This window comes from Pan troglodytes, chromosome 19, assembly GCF_028858775.2.
Source record: "Pan troglodytes isolate AG18354 chromosome 19, NHGRI_mPanTro3-v2.0_pri, whole genome shotgun sequence".
In the NCBI taxonomy this organism is placed as follows: domain Eukaryota; kingdom Metazoa; phylum Chordata; class Mammalia; order Primates; family Hominidae; genus Pan; species Pan troglodytes.
The window spans coordinates 14434388-14460699 of NC_072417.2; the positions used below are offsets into that span (position 1 = coordinate 14434388).

At 57.0% G+C, this 26312-nt stretch overlaps 1 protein-coding gene across 8 annotated transcripts in view; it reads right to left on the reverse strand.

The window, feature by feature from the left end:
- Positions 1-7807: 7807 nt before the first annotated feature.
- The window catches only part of ATP2A3 (ATPase sarcoplasmic/endoplasmic reticulum Ca2+ transporting 3), a 41077-nt gene continuing 22572 nt past the window's right edge, over positions 7808-26312 (reverse strand). For 3 of the 8 annotated variants that reach the window (XM_016931231.4, XM_063798189.1, XM_063798188.1), the window contains 9 exons: positions 25940-26158; positions 25055-25390; positions 21509-21729; positions 20370-20572; positions 19292-19377; positions 14406-14539; positions 13230-13459; positions 12677-12794; positions 7808-9443 (listed from right to left, as the gene is read on the reverse strand). In XM_016931231.4, coding sequence (XP_016786720.2) covers positions 12712-12794; positions 13230-13459; positions 14406-14539; positions 19292-19377; positions 20370-20572; positions 21509-21729; positions 25055-25390; positions 25940-26158 — 1512 coding nt within the window. In that variant the 3' untranslated portion in view covers positions 7808-9443; positions 12677-12711. Of the gene's footprint in view, positions 9444-12253; positions 12327-12676; positions 12795-13229; positions 13460-14405; positions 14588-19291; positions 19378-20369; positions 20573-21508; positions 21730-25054; positions 25391-25939; positions 26159-26312 lie in introns of all 8 variants that reach the window. The other 5 variants (XM_016931232.4, XM_063798190.1, XM_063798191.1 and 2 more) reach the window with 4 other exon arrangements.

Below are 26312 nucleotides of genomic sequence, written 5' to 3' on the forward strand. Positions count from 1 at the left end.
GGGCCTCCGGAAACAGGAGTTGTTGGCAGGAAACCACAGGCCACCCGTCACAGGGGCAAAGATAAAGCTCTCAGTCGACTCCTCAAGTTATCCTCCCCCCAAAACCTGGCAAGATGGAGCTCTGGCCAGGGCCTGGGGGAAGCTGGAGTCGCCTCAGATTAGGGGACTCCCCGCGACTCCCCTCCACTGCCAAAATGAGACCTCCATCCCCAGCCCCATCCACCACCCTCCACCCTCCCCCACCAGGGTTGGCTGCTTCGTCCCTGGGGGTCTGCAGTGAGCAGGGCAGAGAGGAAGGAGGCTCTGAGTTCCAGCCTGGCCTGTGCCCGGTCAACCTCGGTGCTGAGCTGGCATCTCTATCCCCCACCTCTCCTCTCCCACCGTCTGTCCTGCCGGGGCCACCATCAGAGGGAGAGAGGTGGCAGGTGCCCAGCCAAGGCCAGCACCACATCCGTCACCAGTGCCACGGGGGGCCCAAGACCAGCCGAGAGAGCCTGACCTCGGAGATCCCTGGCTCTGCCACTTCTTGGCTGTGGGGGCTGGGTGTCACCTTGCCTCTCCGAGCCTGCTTCCTCGTCTGTAAATTGGGGTAATAAGGGCTGTTCCTTCTAGGTCGAGGCTCACAGGGGACGGGTCTCAGCAACACGGGACAGAGAACTGGAGGCCACCATTGAGTTTGGGGCACAGCACCTCTGCAGTCCCTGCCTTCCCTTCCCACCCCCAGCTCGGGCCCTGAACACAGGGGTTTGGGGTGGGCAGAGGGTCCCACGTTAGCTCCTCAGAGCTGGAGGCCTCCCTTGCCCCACCCCTCGTTTTGAAGATGAGGAAACCAAGCTCAGAGAAGAGAAATGAGTTGCCCAAGCTCACCCGGGGTGGTACTGGAGGTTCAAGCTGGAAGCAGGGGCCTCCCTGGCGAGCCCCCACGGCCCTGTCGTCCGAGCCGCCCCACCCTTAAGGCTGATAAGGAGTCTTCTTGCTGGCGAGCCATGAGCTGGAAGTGCTCTGGGCAGGGAGCCAGGCCCTGGGGCTGGGAATCCCGGCAGCCTGTCTGAATGGGGGTCACCCACAGAGGGCTGCCCATGGCCCCTTCCAGCACCCAGGTCAGTCTCTCTTTGTCAAGTAGATCCGCCTCACCCCTCGCAGAGTTTCTGCTAATCCAGTGGGTGTCATGGGCTTTTCTAAAGAAAATCCAGAGATGCTGGGAGCCAGAACTGTGGTGGCCACGTCTCCCTTTGGCCTGATCTTGACCCTAGACAGTTCCTTTCCCAGCTGCCCCTGTGGCCATTGGAATGGGAGGCACCAGGACATAGCTGCTTGTGATGGGGAGTGGGGTGGGTGCTGAGACTGTGTGGGCCATTCTGGGTCCCTTTTCAGCCACCCTTCTCCCTGATATGCGTTCTAGAGAGTGGGTGGGGTGGGAGGGAATGGAGGGAGGAAGGGAGGGAGGGAGGGAAAAGGAAGGGAAGGGAAGGGAGGGAGAGAGGGAGGAGGAAAGGGAAGGGAAGGGAGGAAGGAGGGAGGAAGGAGGGAGGAAGGGAGGGAGGGAGAAGGAAGGGAAGGAAGGGAGGGAAGGGAAGAGAGGGAGGGAGAAGGAAGGGAAGGAAGGGAAGAGAGGGAGGGAGGGAAGGGAGGGAGGGGAGGGAGGGAGGAAGGAAGGAAGGGAGGGAGGAAGGGAGGGAGGGAAGGAGTAAAGAAAAGAAGGAAGGGAGGGAGGGAGGAGAAAGGAAGGGAAGGGGAGGGAGGGAGGGAAGGAAGGAAGGAAGAAGGGAGGAGGGTGGGAGGGAGGAAGGAGGGAGGGAGGAAGGAAGGAAAAAAGAAAGGAGGGAGGGAAGGAGGGAGGAAAGAAGAAGGAGGGAGGGAAAAAAGGAGGGAGGGAGGGAGGAAGGAAGAGGGAGGGAAAAAAGGAGGGAGAGAGGGAGGAGGAAAGGGAAGGGAAGGGAGGAAGGAGGGAGGAAGGAGGGAGGAAGGAGGGAGGGAGAAGGAAGGGAAGGAAGGGAGGGAAGGGAAGAGAGGGAGGGAGAAGGAAGGGAAGGAAGGGAAGAGAGGGAGGGAGGGAAGGGAGGGAGGGGAGGGAGGGAGGAAGGAAGGAAGGGAGGAAGGGAGGGAGGAAGGAAGGAAGGGAGGAAGGGAGGGAGGGAAGGAGTAAAGGAAAGAAGGAAGGGAGGAAAGAAGGAAGGGAGGGAGGGAGGAGAAAGGAAGGGAAGGGGAGGGAGGGAGGGAAGGAAGGAAGGAAGAAGGGAGGAGGGTGGGAGGGAGGAAGGAGGGAGGGAGGAAGGAAGGAAAAAAGAAAGGAGGGAGGGAAGGAGGGAGGAAAGAAGAAGGAGGGAGGGAAAAAAGGAGGGAGGGAGGGAGGAAGGAAGAGGGAGGGAGGGAAGGAAGATCAGGAAGTTCTTCCTCTCACAGCACCACCATGTCTTCCTCCTCCTCCTCGGAGCCACACTTGCTGACAGAGAGATTGACGGATGGACTGACAGACTTGCTTGGACAGATTGATGGACCGACAGAGCACACACACGTGCTTCAGTTACAGCCTAGGCCCTGGCCCTGGCCCTGAGAAAGTGGACTGGCCTGGAGCACCATCTCATTTGGGGATCTTATCATATCCACAGTGCACCCCAGGGACCTACATTTATTTTCCTGCTGCTGATAACTCCACAAGAGCAAGACAGCCAGCTGTCGGGGTCAATGTCTCTTTCACTGGCTCTAAAATGCATCTTTCTGATCCAAGGGCTGTGATTTCTCACCCTTGGGCCCTGCCCCAGCGTCCTCAGGGACAGACACCTGCCTTTGTTCTGGGTGTTTGGGGCTGAGGTGGGCAGGACAGAGGCCAGAGCTCCACCCTCTGGAGTCTGGCAGGGTTTTCCTCACAACAGGCCCATGAGGCAGGTCCTAGAGCCCACATCTGACAGATCAGGAGACTGAGGCTGTGGGGATTGAGTCCCTGGCCCATGGTCACACAGTAAGTAGTTCCCATGTCTGCTGGTGGCTGGGAAGGAGGCTCCCCAAAGTCTGAGGGCTTGGCCCCGGGCCCACTCGAAGCCTCCAGCACTTGAGAGCCGCCAGTCCTGCCTTATAAGCCCAAAGACCGGGTGGCCGACTCGGGTACTGGGCCGGGCCTTGTAGGGAGACAGCCCTGCTGCCAAGCACTCGGCCCCGGGACAGCCTCCCCGGCCTGGCTAAATTTAGCGGCTCTGTGCAGTGTGGAGGCTGGAGGCCGGCTGGAGCCCTCGAGGGAGCAGACACGGGTTCCAACAGGTCTCCTTAGTCACTCAGGGGCCCGAGGATGCCGCAACCATACCCCAGTCAAACCCTGATGCCATCTGGGCCAGAGATTCCTCTAATGCCACACAGGCCCTTAGACCCTGACTGGAGCAGGGCCCTGGGCCAGCCTGGCAGAGGCTGTCAAGGGGAGGTTGGGGGAGGGCCGACAGCTACGGGGAGGCCTGGGGAGTACAGCACGGGCCCCCATGTTTAGCGTCTCCCATTGCCTGGACCCGGGCTGCTTCTCAGGCCTCTTCTATCCCCCAACTCTGGGTGTGACCTGGCCGAAGCCCCCCTCCCATGTGTTTAAAATGCCCCACCCTCCTGGTCCTCCTCCATCCCTCTGGGCCATTTCCCTTCATCCTCGGCCTCTCTCTGCCTTGGATTAAGAGAACTCCTGGGAGGCCAGGGCTGGTGGCTCGTGTCTGTAATCTCCGCACTTTGGGAGGCTGAGGCAGGAGGATTGCTTGAGCCCAGGAGTTCGAGACCAGCCTGGGCAACATAGTGAAATCCTGTCTCTACAAAATATACAGAAAAAAAAATTAGGCGGGCATGGTGGAGCATGCTTATAGCCCATAGCTGCCTGGGAGGCTGAGGCGGGCAGACCACCTGAGGTCAGGAGTTCAAGACTGGCCTGGCCAACATGGTGAAACCCCATCTCTACTAAAAAGACAAAAATTAGCTGGGTGTGGCGGCGGGAGCCTGTGATCCCAGCTATTAGGGAGGCTGAGGCAGGAGAATTACTTGAACCCAGGACAGGGAGATTGTAGTGAGCCGAAATCGAGCCACTGCATTCCAGCGTGGGGGATAAAGTGAAACTCAGTCTCAAAAAACAAAACAAAACAGAAAAAAAATTAGCTGGGCATGGTGGTGTATGCCCATAGTCCCAGCTACTTGGGAGGCTGAGGTGGGAGGATTTCCTGAGCCTGAAAGGTGGAGGCTGCAGCAAGCCGTGATCATGCTACTGCACTCCAGCCTGGGTGACACAGCAAGAGCCTGTCTCAAAATAATACATTAATTAAATAAAAATAAAGAGGACTCCTGGGGGCTGGGCTAGGCCCTGCCCCTCAAACACCCAGTGCTGAGCACTCAGGTGGGAGACCTCCCCCCGCCCACCGCCAGCTCCCAATCCTGCTGACACCTCTACACCAGCATGGTGGCCACATCCACCTCCTCTCTGGCACTCACCTCTTTTTTTCTGTTTCTTTTTCTTTTCTCTTCTTTTCTTTCTTTCTTTCTTTCTTTTTTTTTTTTTGAGATGGAGTCTCACTCTTGTCATCCAGGCTGGAATGCAGTGGCGTGATCTCGGCTCACTGCAACCTCTGCCTCCTGGGTTCAAGTGATTCTCCTGCCTCAGCCTCCCGAGTAGCTGGGATTACAGGCACCCGCCACCACACCTGGCTAATTTTTGTATTTTTAGTAGAGACCAGGTTTCACCATGTTGGCCAGGATGGTCTCGAACTCATGACCTCGTGATCCACCCACCTCGGCCTCCCAAAGTGCTGGGATTACAGGCGTGAGCCATAACGCCCAGCCTTTTTTTTTTCTTTAAATCCAACTGTCTTGGGGTGTAATTCGCATACAATAAAATGCACCCATTTTAGGCACGTGGTTTGATGAGTTTTGACAAATGCACCAGCCCCCTCCAAATCCGTCAGCCTAGAACACTGCCGCCTCCCGTTTGTGGTCCATCTTTCCTCAGCACCCCCAGGCCCAGGCAATCACTGACCCGCTCTGTCACTGCAGATTTGTGCAGTCTCGTCCAGAGCCTCAGGCAGGTGGAATCACACAGGAGGAGCTCCTTCGCGTCTGGCCGCCTTTGCTCAGCCCAGCGGTTTAGGCTTCAGGTGGCAGTTGCGTGCATCGATGGTTGGTTCCTCTCGGTTGCGTGGAGGTACTGCAGCTTGCTTATCCTTCATCTGTTCATGGATATCTGAGGCCTATGCTGGGTAAAGCCGCTGTGGACACTCGGGGACCTTTGTGTGCATGTCCAGCTTCCCTTCTCCTCCCTGCTCTGATTTTGTGCCTCCATTTCTCCTAACGCAGCCCCACCGGGGCCCCTCCCACCACTGTGAGGACTGGAGCGTGGGGTCTGGGGAGCACAGAGTCCTGGTCTCTGGAGGGGCAGGGTCCCCAGGAGGGTTTTGGTAGTTGCCAGTTAGAAGCGTGCCAGGGCTTGCCCCGGAATTCCCTCCTGGGTGACCAGCTGTGAGGTAAGGAGACCTCTGTTTACCTTGGCCGCCCCATCCTGGCCTGTCGGCTCCGTGCTGTGGGCTGGACAGAGCTGGACTCAGGCCGGCCTGGGCGGGGGTGGAGGCAGTGTGGTTGGGAAGCCTGGAGCCGACTGCCTTGTCCGCAGGACCCCCAGCCCATCTGAGCCTCACACCCTGCCTGGCCCCCATGATGCAAGCTAGATGCTCAGATCGTCAGAGGGCCTTGGGGAAGGCATGGCCCGCCCATTCTGGGCCTCGGGCTCCTCATCCGTAAATGGAGCCCTAGCCCTTGCCTGGCCCGTCTCCCAGGGCTGGCTGAAGACACCGGGAGGTGAAGTGTATGGGAAGGTCCTGTGGTATGAGAGGTCTTACGGGTGGGCCATGTGGAGGGAGGCGCCTTCTGCCTACCCTGCTCTTGCTGTGAGCTCGGCGCCAACCCCAGGCCCCCTGCTAAGGAACCTGGGAGCTCCTGGGTTGGGGGTGGGGGTGCTGCCTCCACCGTCAAGCTGGCATCATGGACGTGTGATCCAAGTACCTGCACCAGGCCCCGGGCTCAAAAACGCTCTGTGCTGGGGCCATTTTCCCTCATTCCCGGCCTCTCTCTGCCCTGGATTAAGAACTCCTGGGGGCTGGCCCTGCCCCCAAACACTGAGCACTCCTCCCCAGTCCTGAGGGTTCTGACACCACCACACCCACATGCCAGCCATGTGCCCACCCACCTCTTCTGTGGCTACCTCTTCTTTTCCCTTTTAAGTCAAACTGTACTGCAGTGTAATTCACAAACAATAAAATGCACCCATTTTAAGCACACGGTTTGGTGAATTTTAATGTTCTTTTTTTTTTCTTTTTTTTGAGACAGAGTCTCTCTCTGTCACCCAGGCTGGAGTGCAATGATGTGATCTCGGCTCACTGCAACCTCCGCCTCCTGGGTTCAAGCGATTCTCCTGCCTCAGCCTTCTGAGTAGCTGGGACTACAGGTGCGTGCCACCACGCCTGGCTAATTTGTGTATTTTTAGTAGAGGCGGGGTTTTCCCATGTTGGCCAGGCTGGTCTCGAACTCCTGACCTCAAGTCATTCACCTGCCTCGGCCTCCCAAAGTGCTGGGATTACAGGCATTAGCCACCGCATCCGGCCATCATATTGAATGTTCTTCTGTCTTTGTAATTCTTGTCATTTTTGGTCAAAGGGTTCCAGGTTTTCATTTTGCAATGGGCCCTGCAAATTATGTAGACAATCCTGCCTCTGGCCCTGTGGGCAGGGCCTGCGTCTCCTTCCCAGGATAGCTGAGTGAAGGATTAGATACTAAGCCTTCATGATGGGTTTTAGTGAAACGAGGGCCATGGCGACTCCCTTCCCTGAGCCCCGGCTTCCAGGAAGATAGGGCCACCTGTGCGAGCCGCTCACCCCAGGCAGCGTCGCAGAGGTCCCTGGGTATTGTGAGCTGAGGGAAGCCCTGGGGAGGTGGTAGGTGTGAGGTGCATTGGAGCTGGGCTTGGAAGGGCCAGAGGTGGATGGGATCCTGGGATTTGAGGAGGAGAGGGAGATAGAGCAGGAGAGCTGTAGGATCTACAGAAGAGCTGGGGTTGAGGCTCCTCTGTGGGATGCAAGGCGCCCCTGAGACTCAGGCTCCAGGCCCAGCCCTGCCCCAGGCCCAATCATGGAACTCTCCCAGCCTGTTTCCTCGGGGGGTGACATGCAGATCATAAAATGCATAAAAGGGGCTGGGCGAGGTGGCTCACACCTGTCATCCCGGCACCTTGGAAGGCCGAGCAAGGCAGGCGGATCACCTGAGGTCAGAAGATTGAGACCAGCCTGGCCAACGTGGTGAAACCCCATCTCTACTAAAAATACAAAAATTATCTGGCTGTGGTGGCTCATGCCCTCCCAGCTACCCTTCAAGCTGAGGCAGCTACTCGGGAGGTGGAGCTTGCAGTGAACCTAGATCGCACCACTGCACTCCAGCCTGGGCGGCAGAGCGAGACTCTGTCTCAAATAAATACATAAATAAACAAATAAAATAAAATAAAATAAAATGCACAAAAGGCCTTGAACTCGTGCACAAATTGTCAACACCGTCCCCGTGAGGAGCGAGCATCCCAAGCTGGGAGGCTCTGCGGGCGCTGCACCTGCCACTCGAGTGTGGCTCTCCAGAGCCTTGTCTTGGGGTCCAAGGGAGCAATCCTGGTGATGTGTGAACCCCAGACCTTTGCTCAGTGTTTCCTGGACTGGGTGTGGGCAGGTGGTATGGGCAGGTGGTAGGGCCCCAGGCAGACGCCCCATAGGTGGAGACGGCGGGACCACTCCCCAGGAAAACAGACGCTGAGGATCCTCCGTTCCCCCAGTCACACAACCTTTATTTCTCTACCAAACAGCATGTCAGCAGGTGGGTACAGGGCCCGCTCCTGCTAAGACCTCCCCACCTCCCCCCAGGAAAGAAGCAGAGAATCTCTGCAGGCACCAGACTCCCCGCCTCCCCCACTGCGTTTCTCTCACTGGCCGCCCAGAACCTGTGAGAGGGAGGAGGGGGGAGGCGTGGGGGAGGGGGCTACAGAACATGGAACCCATTGGTCTGCAAGGCAGGCTGAGGGGCTTTGCATGTGGGGGACTAGGAAAGGGATGTGAGTCTTGATTTACATATAAAATCATCAGTCTGCACACGCTCTAGGAGGGGCCCAGACATAGGGACAGTCCTTGGTGCAGGTTTCCGCTACCCCTCGCTAGTTTTTGCCAAAGTAGCAAAAGCTGAGTTAAGAGAAACATTCTGTCCATCAGAGGCCATCTTCCTCTCATCTGACATGACGTGTTCCTCCAGCAGGGAGGGAGGGAGAGCGGGTGCCCTTGGGGAATCAGCCACCCTTAGTGACATCCTTTCGGCTCATGGGTGTCATGGGGAGGGGGCAAGGAGTGAGGCTAAGAGTCCAGGAAGCCCACCAGGCTCAGAGGCCCCCAGCTGTGCAGACAGCGCGGCGGCCGCACACTGGGCTGGGTAGAAGGGCGCCACGGTCAGGAACCTGAGGATGTCGGTGGTGTCAGGTACCAGGGACGCGGGTGGCAAGTTGGACCTCTGCGTGGCAGACCGGGCGGCAGTGTGACTCTGAACGTCTCCCGAGCTCAGGACGGGGAACCCTGAGTCCAGGAGGCGCGCGGGGCTGAGGCAGTCCAGCCAGGCTTTCCCGACTTGTCTCCCGGGAAAGGACACCCTCGCTCCACCCTCCTCCCGGCTCCTTGTGTCCGTCTCTCTGACCCTTCATCCCCTGGGCCCTGCACATAGCTCTGCCCTCCTCCTGGCTCCCTGTGTCCGTCTCTCTGACCCTTCATCCCCTGGGCCCTGCACATATAAACAGAAGCAGCCTCAAGCTCTCGGGAGCCGACTTTGTGGAAGCAGAGTGGAGTGGAGGGGGCTGCCCGCCCTCGCTGTACACAGCTGGGCCCAGATGGCCCCTTCTGATCCCCCAGGGCTGACCCAGTCCCAGACCAGGCATGAAGGGAGAGGTCAGAGCCGGTAAGAATGACCCCCAGGAGTCCTCTGTCAGTGCAGAGGCACCAGTCACCAAGTGAACGTCCAGCTTCCGAGCAAGGGGGAGCAAGCTCCAGCTGCACTCGTGATTTGGGGGTGGGGGGGCCCCGGATCTCTGGGTGTGCTGCCAGCTCCGGCTTCTTGGCTGCCCCCTCCCAGCCTGCAGCTCCTGGGCCAGAGCTGCAGAGCGGGGAACTTCCCAGGAGAGTCCAGGAGACAGGAATTACAGACCTCCCAGGCCAGAAGGAAGTGGGGACAGAGACCCCAGGACGGGGCCCGGGGATGGCCATTCTGACCTCGGGCCTGTCATTTATCCGGCGGGACCCGGTGGGCAAGTGGGCGAGTGTGGTGGCAGGGGTGGGGGGCGGAGGCGAACACATGGGCACCATCAGTCTGAGGTACACACCGGAGACTCCACTCTGTTCCCAGCGCTCACTTCTGGCTCTTTTCTTCTGGAAGAAAAACCCAAGAGCATGTTAAGATGTATGTGTAAGGGCACACATCCAGACAGCTTCCTTCCAGCCCCTTCCATCCTCCACTTCTCCCAGGACAGCCCCAGGCTCCCAAGGCCTCCCTTACTCCAGACCTCAGTCTACCCCAGCCCCACCGGACCCCCCAAGCTGCATCCAGGATCCATCCCCGCAACGTCCCCCACGCCTCCTTCACTCCACTGTTCCATCAGCACCCCCAAACCCTCCAGTACATACTCTCCTGGTTTTCATTTTGGGGAATCACCACCCATTATCGTAAGGTTCAGACACCAGGCTCATCCTTGCTTCTCTTGCCCATCACACACACCCAGGCCTGATTTCACCCAAATTGCGAGAGCTCATCTCTCCCACTGCCTTCCCCCACCAGGCCTCAAGGCCTCAAGGCCTGCCGCCCTGCCCCCAGCCCCAGTCTTACTGTCCCATCATCCTTCTGCCCCTAGCATCAAGCAAAAGCCGAAATCCAGTCCCAACACCCCATTTCCTGGTTCCTCACTGTCCTCAGAGTAAAGTCTAAGCCAGCCTGTAACCTTCCAGATCTGTCCCCAATACAACCACCACAGCCCAGCCCCCACGCCTCCCCTGACAACTGCTCAGCCACACCTGGGCAGAGCCAGGAGGTGGGGCGAGAGGACTGCCCCCAGCCCCCAGGGCTGACCCAGGATCCAGAATTCTCCCCAGGACACATCCCTCGTAAATGACATAAATCATGGGGAAGCCACAAGCATCAGGCTTCAGAAAAACTTCCCTAAAAGGCCACCCGGCTGGCTTGGGAGCGCAAAGGGTCCCTCTCTCACCCCCGCCCCCCGTCTGGCTTTAGGAGGCCCCAGGGACTGCAGTAGCGCTGGGCAGGGTTGTCTGGGCTTCCAGCGAGCACATTCCTCGGGGTGCCTCCACCCCACCCCTCAGATGGAGCCGCAGGTACCCAGCCTGTGTCTGTCCTCCAGCAGCCAGGCAGCACCTTTCCAAGCCAAACTTCACAGGGACCACCGTCAACATCTCAAGGAGGTGGAGGTGCTTTCTGGGGCCAGCTCCCCAGATCTGTTCAATGCCGCTCGCCCACCTCCTGGTGTTAGTCTCACCCCCTCTTTTTAGGGGAGAGTGGGGGAACAGAGTTTTGCTCTGCCACCCAGGCTGGAGTGCAGTAGCTCAATCTCAGCTCACTGCAACCTCCACCTCCCAGGTTCAAGTGATTCTCCTGCCTCAGCCTGCCACCACACCCAGCTAATTTTTGTATCTTTAGTAGAGATGGGGGTTTCACCATGTTGGCCAGGCTGGTCTCGAACTCCTGACTCAGGTGATCTGCCCACCTCGGCCTCCCAAAGTGCTGGGATGACAGGTGTGAGCCACTGTGCCTGGCCCGTTAGTCTCACCCCCTCTTGCCTGTCCTCCATGGTTGACACAGTCCGCACCGTGCTTACACTCCTCCCGTGCTTCCCCACTGCCCTGAGGACAATGTCCAGGGTCTCTACCTTGGCACTCAAGGCCCTTGCCCCTGCCAGGCCTCACCCCTCTGCCCTGCATGCTGAGTGTCAACATCTGTGCTCATGCAGCCCTGTTCCACCAGGTTCAGTCCTGTTCTTTCCAACCACTGCTTTAACCTCAAAGCCTGGAGAAACTCCCCTCACTCCTGGCCCAGCAGGAATCTCTCCCTCCCAGCCCTCCTAGCCTGTCCCCTCCTGATAGGACCCTCCCGCTCTTTAGGCCTGGGGAATCCTCCACCATCCAGCAGCCAATGCTGAAAGGCATCTGAGACACAGGCTTTTCCGTGCTGGCTGAGACATTTTAGCCATGGGCATAATTTTCTCACTTTTAAGTTTTCTCAAGAAAATCTGCTGAGCTCCTAGGCAGTTGTGGCCATTTGGGAACTCTCCCGAGGAAGACAAGCCACCTGAGCTGTCATGTCCCCAGAGGCCTGACCCTGCAGGTGAGTGAGTGTGGTCAAGGGCGGCCCAGAGGCCTGGCTCTGCAGGTGAGTGAGTGTGGTCAAGGGCGGCCCAGAGGCCTGGCTCTGCAGGTGAGTGAGTGTGGTCAAGGGCGGCTGGAGGATTTCCTGGCGGACCAGCCCGGTGCTCCGGCCAGTGCAGGGATGCCTTGGGCCCCCATGGATGGGAGTTTCCAGTGTCTCCCCAGGGCTGTCACAGAGCATTGGCTAGAAAGAACCAGACAGGGGCAGAATGGCCTTGCTCAGCTCCCCCTACCCCCACCCATTGGCCCCAGCAGGCTTGCCTTGGCTGAGTGCCCACCTGCACCTCGAGTGAGCCCCTATATGTGTCTGGCCACTCCCTGGACAGGCCAGCTCCCTTGCTCAGCCCCTGGGGAATGACAGACGCGTGATCTATTTATAGTCCCTCCACCCACTCCCCTGGGGCACATTCCTGCCAGAGGTGGCCCCCAACGACCCAGCTGCCCCAGTGCAGGCCTCAGCCACTGCCCAGCCCAACCTAGGCCCCTGCACAGCAGTCCAGCCATACGGCCACTGCCTCTGCGCAAATTCCCAGGAACCGGAGCTCACCCCTGCTTCCTCCCTCTCTGAGCAGCTCTGACAGCGAGACGATGCTGTGTCCCTGGCCCTTGGAAGTTCAGAATCACCCACTCTCAGAGCCCACCTGGCAGAGGCAGGTGGATGGACCCCATGTCCCAGCCCACTTCTCTCCAGCCCGACACCTGCCATCCTGTCCTCTCCACTCCGGGGTTAAGGCAGACCCAGAGCTGTGAGCTCAGAAACAACCCTCCCCTTGACCCACCCACAAGGTGACACCAAAGAGGCCAACCCGGTGTGGTCTGGGGTCCAAGAGGTGGTCAGCGGCTGCCTACTCCAGGCCTGTGAGACTGTCCTGAGAAGGCCTGGATAAAGACAGGCTGGGTGCAGAGGGGTCAGAGGCCGAGGCCCAGAAGAGCACACAGTGCCCTGGCCATGTAGGGGGTGGCAGGTGAAGACGGTGAGGCAGTGTGGCCCAAGAGGTGCTCCCGTTGCTGGCCCAGTGAGCCCAGGTCCCCTGCAGTGCAAGACCCTGCAGACACCTTAGGACCCAGCCACCAGAGCCCCTTCACACCCTCCACTTGGTGATCCGAGAACGCCTCCCCCATGTGCAGACAGAGAGGCTCTGCACTCCACACCCACAGCGTCCACTGCAGCCCAGGAGCAGAGGCGGGCGGGGAGGCAGGCTGGAGGCAGGACGGGGCCTCCCACTCACCGTGCGTGTGGTTCCGGGACAGGTACTTGAGGGCCTCATCCAGCAGGATGACAGGCAGAGATATCTGGAGCACCACCACCCACTGGCGCCCGCTCAGTGGGGTCACCTGGAAAATGAGCTGGCGGGGAGGGGAAGGGAGGTTTGGTTAAAGGAAGGACTGGCTGTCCTGTGCCCCAGCCGTCTGCTGGCCTTATCCACCTGGGCTCTGATGGACTCTTCATGAGCACTCCTAAGAACCCCCTGGATGCACCCCCGATCTTTGTCCACTCAGCTGCACCCCCCGATCTTTGTCTGTTCAGCTGTACCCCCCAATCTTTGTCCGCTCAGCTTCCTCTGCCTCAAGGGCCCGCCTCTGCCCTTGCCCACTGGGTCAAGTCCCATCCATCCTGTTGGGAGGCGGGAGGATTCTGCCCTGGGAAAGCTCGTCCTTCCTCCCACCCCAGCCTGGGCACAGTCCCCTCAGCAAGGGGTTTCCCCCTCTTCCGTCCCCCAGGTCTGGGAGCTCCTGAAGGTGGGGCCACAGCTGGAGGTGGTGGCTGGCCAGACCTCTCACCTCCCTCTCCTCCAGGTAGTTTCCATTGCAGGGAGGCCAGAGAGGCCCAGCGACCAGCCCAGGGCCTGTGATGTCCAGGGACCAGGGCAGTGGGGCAGGCGGGGTGACTCACAGGCAGGGGCGGCACGAGCAGGATGAGGAAGTGCAGGGCCATGGACATGGCCACAGCCGCCAGCAGCCAGGGGTTCATCCAGGGCGGCATCCGCAGCAGCGACTGGTTCTCCGAGACGCTGCCAGGGCACAGGGTGCTCCCCTTAGGCCAGGGTGCAAGGAGGCCCTGCCAGGCACCCACCCCCATGGGAGGAGCCTCACCACTTCTCTAGCGGTGCATCGCTGTTGCCCGCTCGGCCTGCCAGGGCCTGTCCCGGGCTGGGACCCCTTTCTCTGCCCCTCAGACCTAATCTTGGCCTATTTCTTTGGACCCCAGTTTCAGCCTTCTTTGTCTCCTGGGCCCCAATTCCGGTCCCCATGGACTCTCAGAATCCTCTCTGGGCCCCTTTGACCCTTAGGCCCCAATCCAGATCCTCAAATCTTTGGATCCCAATCTTGGACCCCCACTGACCCCCAGACCCTAATCCTGGACCCTGCTTGGCCCCAGACCTTTGTTCTGGACCCCTCTAACTCCCAGACCTCAGTCCTGGACTCCCCTGACCCCTGGAACCCAATCCTGGACCCTTGACCCTCTGATCCCAATCCCGAACCCCCCAAACATCAGACCCCAACCTGAACCCCTTGACCCCAGACCCCAATCCTGGACCTCTCTTGACCCCTAGACCCCAGTCTGGGATGCTCTTGACCTCTGGACCCCAATCCTGGACCCCCTTAAACCTCTGATCCCAATCCTGAACCCCCCAAACATCAGACCCCAATCTTGGACCCCTTGACCCGCAGACCCCAATCCTGGACCCCTGACCCTCAGACACTGATACTGGAACCCCCAGCCCTCAGCCCCCACTCCTCGGCCCCAGCTCCAGGCCTTGCACCCAGCCCACCTGGACCCCTGACCCTCAGACACTGATACTGGAACCCCCAGCCCTCAGCCCCCACTCCTCAGCCCCAGCTCCAGGCCCTGCGCCCAGCCCACCTGGACCCCTGACCCTCAGACACTGATACTGGAACCCCCAGCCCTCAGCCCCCACTCCTCGGCCCCAGCTCCAGGCCCTGCGCCCAGCCCACCTGTTGAGGGCATTGCACATTTCAATGGTCACGAGCACGGACAAGGCCATGGTGGTGGGGAAGCGTGACTCGAACACCTCACAGTCGATGCCGGCAAAGAGCGGGTTGTCTTCGGAGCACTTCAGGAAGTTCCTCTGGGGGCAGCGTGGCAGGTCAGAGAGAGCGGCAGGTCAGGCGAGGGGCTGGTGGGTGGGAGGAGGGAAGCCTCATCCTGCCCTTGGCCCACGCCTGGGCACAACCGGCACACAAAACACTGCCGTGGGGTGGGCTGGGGATCCCGGGAGGGGTGTGGGGTCGGGGCGGCGGTCAGGAGAGCTGCACCGTGCCAGGGAGAAGCAAGGGCACAGCGTGGGAAAGGCAGACTGTTCTGGAGCAGGAGTGCAGTGGCTCAGAAGGAGAACAGCTGGCATTAGCCTGGGGAGGCTAGCGGGAGCCTGGAGATCACTGAATAGGGAAATGCATGTGAAAATCAACCAACAAAACCATGCGGGAGTGGAATTCACCTTTGCGGTATAGAAGATGAAGGCTACGCAGGCCCTGTTCACTGTTATTAAGATTCCATTTACAGCTGGGCGTGGTAGCCCACGCCTGTCATCCCAGGGAGGCGGAGGCGGGTGGATCACCTGAGGTCAGGAGTTTGGGACCAGCCTGGCTAACATGGTGAAACCCCGTCTCTACTAAAAATACAAAAATTAGCCTGCGTGGTGGTGCGTGCCTGTAATCCCAGCTACTCGGGAGGCTGAGGCAGGACAATCACTTGAACCCGGGGGTCGGAGGTTGTAGTGAGCAGAGATCGCGTCACTGCACTCCAGCCTGGGTGACAGAGCAAAACTCTGTCTCAAAAAAAAAAAAAAAAAAATTCCATTTACACCTCATACCTCACTCCATTTCTGCCACTGAAACTGAACTCTATCAGATCTGATGTGTGCTTCTGACAGAGACTAATGAATTGCCAAGGTGCAGCCTTAACAGGTAGCTTCTCTGTAATTAACATGAACCAGCCAGGGCCGATAACCCCTATAGCCTCAGGGGAGTTTTCTTTCTGCTCAAAAACCTTGTTCACAGAATCCTGCTAAGAGGCTGAACGGAGGGTATTGGGGGAACTTGTCTTGTTCTCTTCCATATTATGGGGATGAGGGTGAATGTTTCCAACCGTTAACCAGCTTAGTTCACCAAAAATATAGATCCTGCTCTTGGGAGTCTAATCTGAACATGGAGATCTTTTTTTTTTTTTTTGAAACAGAGTCTCGCTCTGTCACCCGGGCTGGAGTGCAGTGGCACGATCTCGGCTCACTGCAAGCTCCGCCTCCCGGGTTCACGCCATTCTCCTGCCTCAGCCTCCCAAGTAGCTGGGACTACAGGCGCCCGCCACCACATCCCGCTAATTTTTTCTATTTTTAGTGGAGACGGGGTTTCACCGTGTTAGCCAGGATGGTCTAGAACTCCTGACCTCGTGATCTGCCCGCCTCGGCCTCCCAAAGTGCTGGGATTACAGGCGTGAGCCACCGCGCCCGGCCATGGAGATCTTTTAAATTAGAAATTGGGGCCATGTGCTGTGAACATAATCCTCAAAGAAAAACGTGTAAAATGCCCGGCTGTCTGATCTACTGTCTGTCGCATAAATACATCCGTTTTCCCACACTGCACAAATGCAGATAAGGCCACTCTGAGTATGGTTTCTCCTCTCTTGTGCGGGAAGGGAAATAAGCCTGGCTAGATATTTTAACAAAGAGATAGAGAATCTGATAATCTCTTAAATCGATAGTGGACGTTTTCTCCAAAACTCAAGCTCCAGCATTTGAGGCAAGTGGACATGTCTTGTTTTCTTTTTATTTTGTTTTTTGTTTTTTTTTTCGAGACTGAGTCTCACTCTGTCACCCAGGCTGGAGTGCAGTGGCGTGATCTCGGCTCACTGCAACCTCCATCTCCCAAGTTTGAGCGATTCTTCTGCCTCAGCCTCCTGAGTAGCTGGGACTACAGGCACCCGCCACCACACCTGGCTAATTTTTGTATTTGTAGTAGAGACGGGGTTTCATCATATTGGCCAGGCTGGTCTCGATCTCCCGACCTCAAGTGATCCACCCGCCTCGGCCTCTCAAAGTGCTGGGCTTACAGGCGTGAGCCACTGTGCCTGGCCTTGTTTTGTTTTTGAGACAAGGTCTCACTCCCATCACCCAGGCTGGAGTGCAGTGGCACGATCTCAGCTCACTGTAGCCTTGACTTCCTGGGCTTAGGTGATTGTCCCACCGCAGCCTCCCAAGTAGCTGAGACTCCAGGCCTGAGCCGTCCCTGTTGGCTAAGTTTTGTCTTTTTTGTAGAGACGGGGTTTCGCCATGTTGCCCAGGCTGCTCTCAAATTCCTGGGCTCAAGTGATCTGCCCGCCTTGGCCTCCCAGAGTGCTGGGATTATAGGCGTGAGCAGCCACACGTTTCTATTTGGTGCTGATCATAGAGAAGGGAAAACCTCCAGAACTTTGAACCTGACTCTACCCACCCAGTGACCAAGAGGACCAAATCCTCCTGCCAATTGTGCCACTGTTGTCGGGCCTCACCCTGCCAGATCTTAACGGCCTATCCATATATGTACACACAAACATAGGGACACACACCTCCCACTCAGGCATGTGAATGCTTAGGATGCTTATGCGTCTACACAGAGAAGAAAATACCAACAAGATCATGTCAGGATGTTTCGGCCGGGCACAGTGGCTCACGCCTGTATTCCCAGCACTTTGGGAGGCCAAGGCGGGCAGATCACCTGAGGTCAGGAGTTCGAGACCAGCCTGGCCAACATGGTGAAACCCCATCTCTACAAAAATACAAAAATTAGCCAGGCATGATGGCGGGTGCCTGTAATCCCAGCTACTCGGGAGGCTGAGGCAGGAGAATCGCTTGAACCCGGGAGGCGGAGGTTGCAGTGAGCTGAGATCGCGCCACTGCACTCCAGCCTGGGTGACAGAGCGAGACTCTGTCTCAAATAAATAAATAAATAAATAAATATGTTTCAATGGGTCTGTTGCTGTTGCTGTAAATGCCCTGCCCAGTGCAGACCTTCTGGGTTTCACCAGCAAGCACCTGCCACACACACACAGTATTCCCCAGGTCATAGGTGTCGGTGTGGCCTCCGGAATTATTCATTAGAAGGTGCGCTGGGGTCCAGGCGCGGTGGCTCATGCCTGTAATCCCAGCACTTTGGGAGGCTGAGGCGGGCAGATCATGAGGTCAGGAGATCGAGACCATCCTGGCCAACATGGTGAAACCCTGTCTCTACTAAAATACAAAAAATTAGCCGGGCATGGTGGTGGGCGCCTGTAGTCCCAGCTAATGGGGAGGCTGAGGCAGGGGAATCACTTGAACCCGGGAGGTGGAGGGTGCAGTGAGCCGAGATTGCACCACTGCACTCCAGCCTGGGCGACAGAGCGAGACTCCATCTCAAACAAACAAACAAAAAAAGACAGTGCGTCGGGCTGGAGCTTCTGCCTCACAGGCACATGGGGAAGCCCTGGAGGAGCCCATTTCTACTGGTGAGGCCACTGCTGTGCCCACTCCTTCCCTTTGCCTGCCTGCCTATGTCCTATTCCCTGTGTCCTGCAAGACCCCCTTTGGTTTGGTTTTCTTTTCTTTTCTTTTTTTTTTTTGAGACTGTGTCTTGCTCTGTCTCCCAGGCTCGAGTGCAGTGGTGCAATCTCGGCTCACTGCAACCTCCGCCTCTCGGGTTCAAGCGATTCTCCTGCCTCAGCCTCCCGAGTAGCTGGGAAAACAGGCATCCGTCACCACACCTGGGTAATTTTTGTATTTTTAGTAGAGACAGGGTTTCACCATGTTGGTCAGGCTGGTCTTGAACTCCTGACCTCAAGTGATCCACCCACCTCGGCCTCCCAAAGTGCTGGGATTACAGGCGTGAGCCACCACGGCAGGATGTGTTCTTTTTTTTTCTAGAGACAGGGTCTTACTCTGTCACCAAGGCTGAAGTGCAGTGGTGTGATCATGGCTCAGTTCAGCTGTGACCTCCTGGACTCAACTGATCCTCCCACCTCAGCCTCCTGAGAAGCTACAGGCACACATCACCGTGCCTGGTTCATTTTTATTTTTATTTGGTAGAGATGGGGTCTCACTGTATTGCCCAGGCTGGTCTCAAACTCCTGGGCTCAAGTACTTTGGCCTCCCAAAGTACTAGGATTACAGGCGTCAGCCACCATGCCCAGCCTCCCCTCGATTCTTTTTTTTTTTTTTTTTTCTTGAGATGGAGTCTTGCTCTGTCACCCAGGCTGGAGTGCAGTGGTATGATCTTGGCACACTGCAACCGCTGCCTCCCAGGTTCATGTGATTCAACTGCCTCAGCCTCCTGAGTAGCTGGGATTACAGGCGTGCGCCACCACGCCCAGCTAATGTTTGTATTTTTAATAGAGACGGGGTTTCACCACGTTGGACGGCTGGTCTTGAACTCCTGACCTCAGGCGGTCCACCCACCTCGGCCTCCCAAAGTGCTGGGATTACAGGCGTGAGCCACCGTGCCCAGCCCTCCCCTCCATTCTTGATCTCCTCAGTTTGACCCTCTGCCTAAAGTCCCACCATTTAGGGGCTCATTCCTCTGAGGCCTCAACGTTTTAGGGGTCCCCTGACAAAGGTAAGATACATCTGGCAGTGAGGCCCCTTGGTCCCCGCTAACTGGGATGGGGAGGCGCCTTTTGGCTTGGGGGGCCGTGCTGGTGTCTCTGGGTTTCCCGTGGGCTCTGAGCTCGGCTCCCCAGGTGGGGATGTTTATTCGTGTATAGCGAGTGGGGAAGGACACTGCAGGCCACCCATGCGGCTCTGGACCCATCTCCCCTGGAACTCCAACAACTCGAGCTGTAAGTTCAACAGGCTCCCTGGCCAGCCCTCGCTCACCAGCTGGTAGAAGTTGATGTGAGGTCCCTCGGCGTCATACACAAACCACCAGGTGGCGGCAGCCACTGTGGCCAGGCCTACGTACACTGCGGGGAAGGGAGGAGACCGGCTGTAGAGAATGGCGGTGGTTTTCTGGCGTCTGTTTCCCCTGCCTAATAATTCCCTGAATTCCCAGCAGGGAGCCACCCTTTTCCTCTGTCAGCCCTGTGGTTTGCAGGCACCTCCCCTCGATGCCAGTGGTGGGCCCTGGCTGGTCAATCAGCATCTGCCATACCCTTGGCCCCAGTGCTTGGAGATGAGCAGGTGAACCCTATGTGGGCCAATGAGAACAGGCCTGTTGAGACTTTTTTTTTTTTTTTTTTTTTTTGAGACGGAGTCTCACTCTGTCGCCCAGGCTGGAGTGCAATGGTGCCATCTCGGCTCACAGCAACCTCTGCCTCCTGGGTTCAAGCAATTCTCCTGCCTCAGCCTCCCGAGTAGCTGGGATTACAGGCACCTGCCATCATGCCCAGCTAATTTTTGTATTTTTAGTAGAGATGGGGTTTCACCACGTTGGCCAGGCTGGTCTCAAACTCCTGACCTCAGGTGATCTGCCTGCCTCGGCCTCCCAAAGTGCTGGGGTTACAGGTGTGAGCCACATGTTGGCCAGGCTGGTCAAACTCCAGACCTCAAGTGATCTGCCCACCTCGGCCTCCCACAATGCTGGGGTTACAAGTGTGAGCCACCATGCCCAGCCCAGGCCTGAGATTCTTATCATACTACCGGGAGAGCAGCATGATAAAAGACTCTCTCTTCTGCTGAATTTGGGGTTGTAATGGAGTGAGCAGAGGGCTGGGGCTGCAGTAGCCATTCTGCCACCATGAGGGACGTGGGCCTGAGAATGAAGCTGAGGCAGTGCCAAAATATGCCAGTGATACTGAGACCCGGATCCCGCCATGCCTGGTCTTTTCCATTACATGAGCTCATACAGTTTCTACTGGCACAAGCCAGGCTGAGTCACACTGTCTGCAGCTTGCAAGCCTGATACAAGGCTCTTAGGAAGCTTAGGAATTCCACGGAGGGCTCAGGCCCCACTCACCTCCGATAGCCAGGTATCGGAAGAAGAGCCAGCCACTGATGAGGGCTTCTCGGGGGCTCCGGGGCAGCTTCTCCATGATGTCCAGGTCTGGCGGGTTGAAGCCCAGAGCCGTGGCAGGTAGGCCGTCTGTCACCAGGTTCACCCAGAGCAGCTGCACAGGGATCAGGGCTTCGGGCAGGCCCAGAATTGCCGTGAGGAAGATGCTGGAACAGAGTCATGAGCTCTAGCCCCGGTAGGCCTAGCCCCCGGCAGATGGAGGCTCCACCTCTTGCTCAGACCCAAGGCTGGGAGCTCACCCACCCACTGTCTCCACGGCAGCCCCTCCTCCCTCCGCCAGCTGTGATGTGAAGGGTGTGTGTACACAGCTCTGCCTCGGGCCTGGCCAGTCCTGCCTTCCCCAGTCCCAGCTCTGGATCCTGGACATACCTGCTCTTTAGGCCTAGCAGAGGCCAAGTACACACACACACAAACACACACACGCACACGAAGAGGGCATGCCCAAGAATCAGACATGTGCAAAAACCTAGCACATGCCACACCATCCGGCAAACACAAGCAAACACCTACATATCTGCCCTGAGGTGCAGAGATGCATAATCCATCCATGTCCAGCAACACACACGCTCACCATTCCCCACAGGCATCCTCACATGTGAATACGAGTGTGTGCACAGTCACACGCCGGCACAAATCCTTCTGCTTGTACTCACGCTCAAAATGCACCAGAGCACACATGCAAAATATACACATTACACACACCTCTCACTCAGGCACTCAGGCCATGTGCACACAAATACACATTCGCACACGGACACACACACGACTGCCTAAAGGTGGGGCTTTTCTCTCATCCTGCTAATCTGCCAGTGGGAAGTTCATGGCTGGAGGGCTGACAGGTGACTCTTCAGGCACCTCCGTGGGTGCTGGGGTGACCATGATCCATAGGTCACCAGGGCCTCTGGAGAATGACAAGAGGTGCTCTCCCCTGTCCACTCCAAGGTGGGACCCTGGAAAGCCCCAGCCAGGGCAGGGCACAGGCCCCTCCATCCCTGCAGCCCATCCGAGGAACAGGCGTTTTCCCCGTCTCAGGGGCACAGAGCGGATTGAGAGGGCTGAGAGGAGGGAGGGCCCGGCCTCACCAGACGACCTCGCCAACATTGGAGGAGATGAGGTAGCGGATGAATTGCTTCATGTTGCTGTAGATGGCCCGCCCCTCCTCCACCGCAGCCACGATGGAGGCAAAGTTGTCATCTGACAGCACCATCTCTGCCGCCGACTTGGCCACGGCCGTGCCTGAGCCCATGGCGATGCCGATCTCTGCTTTCTTCAGGGCTGGTGCGTCGTTCACTCCATCGCCAGTCTGTGGGCCAGGTCAGGTAGGGCTGTGCCTAAGAAACTTCCCTTCCACCTTCCCATCTCTTCTCAACTCAGCCCATCCCCAATCTTAGGGGATGTTCCAAAGGAAGCAGACAGTTAGACAGAACAAATGGTAGGTTCAAGAATGAACTAGAAATTGGGCAGAGGGTGAGGCTGAGGAGAAGGCAAGGGATGCAGACAAGGACAAAGTTGGGGAGAATATCAAGCGTGAGGTTAGGGAAGACGGTGAGGTGGGGATGGGGATGACGGTGGGTCAGCAATGAGGGTAGGGATGAAATTGAGGTTGGATGTGGGGTAGAAGATGCAACTGAGGTTAGGGAGAAAGCTGAGGTCAAGTCAGGAATGAAGTCAAGGGGATGGCCCGGGTAAAGAGCCAGGTAGGTGTTGTAGTCAAGTTGAAGATCAAGGCAAAGGCAGAGGCCAAGTCAAGGTCCACATGAGGAGTGAAGTCAAGTGACATGAAGTCTGGAGTTGCAATCAAGGTCAAATTGAAGGCCAGGCCGGGAGCGGTGGCTCACGCCTGTAATCCCAGCACTTTGGGAGGCCGAGGCGGATGGATGACCTGAGGTCAGGAGTTCAAGACCAGCCTGGGCAATATGATGAAACCCCATCTCTACTAAAAATACAAAAATTAGCTGGGCGCAGTGGCGCGTGCCTATGATCCCAGCTACATGGGAGGCTGAGGCAGGGGAGTCGCTTGAGCCCGGGAGGCGGAGGTTGCAGTGAGCCGAGACTGCACCGCTGCACTCCAGCCTGGGCAACAGAGTGAGACTCCATCTAAAAAAATTGAAGGCCAGATCAAAGTTGAGGTCAACATAAAGCATTACATTGGGGGTGGGGCAGTGTCAAGGTCAACGTTGAGAATAAGGTCTTGGTCCAGGTCAAGACTGGAATTCTTTTTTTTTGGTCGGGGACAGAGTCTCACTCTATCGCCCAGGCTGGAGTGCAATGGCACAATCTCGGCTCACTGCAACCTCCTCCTCCCAGGTTCAAGCAATTCTTGTGCCTCAGCCTCCCGAGTAGCTGAGATTATAGGCATGCACCGGCTAATTTTTGTATTTTTAGTGGAGACAGGGTTTCGCCATGTTGACTAGGCTGGTCTCGAACTCCTGACCTCAGGTGATCTGCCCGCCTCGACCTCCCAAAGTGCTGGGATTACAGGCGTGAGCCACTGTGCCCGGCCAAGACTGGAATTCATATCAGGGTTAAGCTCAACGTAAATAGTTATGTCGGGCTGGGTGTGGTGGCCCACACTTGTAATCCTAGCACTTTAGGAGGCCAAGGCAGGAGGATTGCTTGAGTCCAGGAGTTCAAGACTAGCCTGGGCAACATAGGGAGACCTCATCTCTACAAAAAATTAAAAAATTAGCCAGGCATGGTGGTGCATGCCTGTAGTCCCAGCTCCTCAGGAGGCTGAGGTGGGAGGATCTCTTGAGCCCGAGAGGATGAGGCTTCAGTGAGCCATGACTGTGCCACTGCATTCCAGCCTGGGCAACAGAGTGAGACCTCATCACACAAACAAAAAAAGAATTAGATTAAGATGAGGGTCAACATCAAGGTCAGGGACAAAGTCAGCACAGAGGTCAAAGATAAGTTCAAGAACCAGGCTGCAGTGATAGTCAAGGTTGGTGTGCAGATCAAGGCTGGGCCATGGGTCAGGGTTAAGGTCAAGGTAAAGGACTGGGTTAGGCTGGAGGTCAAGATTAAAAACAGAGACCAGGTCAGGGTAGAGGCTGAGGTCAGAAGAATAGGTCAGCAATTAAGAACAAAAACTAGGCCCAAACTAAATGTCCATCCAAAGAGGAATGGTTCAATAAACTGAAATATTCACACAGTGGAATGCTACTCAACAATAAAAAAGCAATAGGCCGGGCGCGGTGGCTCATGCTTGTAATCCCAGCACTTTGGGAGGCCGAGGCGGGCGGATCACAAGGTCAAGAGATTGAGACCATCCTGGCCAACATGGTGAAACCCCGTCTCTGCTAAAAATTAAAAAATTAGCTGGGCATGGTGGTGCGCGCCTGTGGTCCCAGCTACTCAGGAGGCTGAGGCAGGAGAATCGCTTGAACCTGGGAGGCGGAGGTTGCAGTGAGCCGAGATCGTGTCACTGTGCTCCAGCCCTGGGTGACAGAGCGAGACTCTGTCTAAAAAAAAAAAAGCAATAATCTGATACGACAAGGCAGATAGATCTCAAAAAAGCCCCAAACCAAAACAGTCCATACTGTATGATTCCATTCATTTGAAAATCTAGGGCAGATAAAACTCATATACAGTAAAAAAAAACCGAAAACAGTGATCGCCTGTTTTGCGACGAAGGACAGAGATGGGGAAGGCGTGTGAGGGAACTTCATGGGTTGATGGTAATGGTAATGTGTCATATCTTTTTTTTTTTTTTTTGAAGAGATGGGGTCTCAAACTCCTGGGCTCAAGCAATCCTCCTGCCTTGGCCTCCCAAAGTGCTGGAATTACAAGCGTGAGCCACCATGCCTGGCATTTTCCTATCTTGATAAGGCTGTGAGTTACACAGGTGTGTGCATGTTCCTAAACTCATCAGATAGTAGGCTAAAGATCTGTGTGTTTCATCGAAGGCAAATTTTGCCTCAAAAAGGAAAAACAGAACCACAGACAACATTGCTCTCTGGTTAACATGTATTCTAAAGTAGGTGAGGGGGAAGTATGCCGATGTCTGCAACTGACTTTGAAATACACCTAAGAAAAGATGGGCTAGGGATGGGCAAAGAATGGCTGCATGGACTGGACAGGTACGTGATAGAGCAAATACAATAAAATGTTAGTTGTAGAATCCAGATGATAGATATGTAGGTGTTCAGAATAAAATTAGTATTGTTATTATTATTATTTTGAGACTAAGTCTCACTCTGTCACCCAGGCTGGAGGGCAGTGGCGTGATCTCGGCTCACTGCAACCTCTGCCTCCCGGATTCAAGTGATTCTCCTGCCTCAGCCTCCCGAGTAGCTGGGATTACAGTAATGCACCACCACGCCCCGCTAATTTTTGTACTTTTAGTAGAGACGGGGTTTCCTCATATTGGCTAGGCTTGTCTCGAACTCCTGACCTCAAGTGATCCGCCCGCCTCAGCCTCCCAAAGTGCTGAGATGACAGGCGTGAGCCACTGCGCCTGGCCCAGAATAACGTTATTTAAATTTCTTTTTGTATTTTAATTTTTTGGTAATAAGATGTTAGAAAAGATAAGAATGAGGCAGAGGGGAGAGTTGCACGGCTTGCTCTTTTCACACCCCGTGGCCCCGCTCATCACCCCCTCCTGGGGCTCCAGGCTGTGGCCTCACCATGGCAGTGATCTCGTTAAAGGACTGCAGGTTCTCCACGATGCGGGACTTGTGTGCGGGCTCCACGCGGGCAAAGCAGCGGGCGGTGCGGCAGGCCTGGCGCTGCTGCTCGGGGCTGAGGTCATCAAACTCGCGGCCCGTGTAGGCCTTGCCCGCCACGTCTTCCGTGTCCCCAAAGATGCCAAGCCTGCGGCAGATGGCCACGGCAGTGCCTTTGTTATCCCCCGTGATCATGACCACGCGGATGCCCGCCTGGTAGCAGCGTGTGATGCAGGCAGCCACCTCAGGTCGCGGCGGGTCCAGCATGCCTACGCAGCCCACGAAGGTCAGGTCCGTCTGTAGGGAGGGGGCAGATTCAAGCGGGGCCTGAGCCCATCCCTGACCTACCACCTGCTCAGCTGCTGCAGGGAGACTTGGCTCCTGCACCCACCTCGTACTGCAGGGAGACTTGGCTCCTGCACCCACCTCGTACTGCAGGGAGAATCGGCTCCTGCACCCACCTCGTACTGCAGGGAGAATCGGCTCCTGCACCCACCTCGTACTGCAGGGAGAATCGGCTCCTGCACCCACCTCGTACTGCAGGGAGACTCGGCTCCTGCACCCACCTCGTACTGCAGGGAGAATCGGCTCCTGCACCCACCTCGTACTGCAGGGAGAATCGGCTCCTGCACCCACCTCGTACTGCAGGGAGACTCGGCTCCTGCACCCACCTCGTACTGCAGGGAGAATCGGCTCCTGCACCCACCTCGTACTGCAGGGAGACTCGGCTCCTGCACCCACCTCGTACTGCAGGGAGACTCGGCTCCTGCACCCACCTCGTACTGCAGGGAGAATCGGCTCCTGCACCCACCTCGTACTGCAGGGAGAATCGGCTCCTGCACCCACCTCGTACTGCACAAACTTGCTGCAGTCGTCCAGCTCCATGTCCTCCTTCCTTGGGGGCGCGTCCCGGGTGGCCAGTGCCAGGCAGCGCAGCGTGTCTGAGCCTGAGCCCCAATCCCGGATCTTTGCCAGGATCTGCTCCCTGGAGGTGGGGCTCAGGGGTGCTGTGCGGCTCCCCACGCGGACTGAGCTGCAGCGCTCGATCACACTCTCAGGAGCCCCCTGCAAGGCGGGGAGAGGGAGAAGAGGCAACTCATCAGTCAGAACCCCTCCTCTCCTTCCTGCCCAAACTCAGGAAACTGAGACTAAGATACGGGGAAAGGCCACCCAAGGGTACACACGCAAGGCAGGGAGCAGAATCCATTCTTTGAGAGTT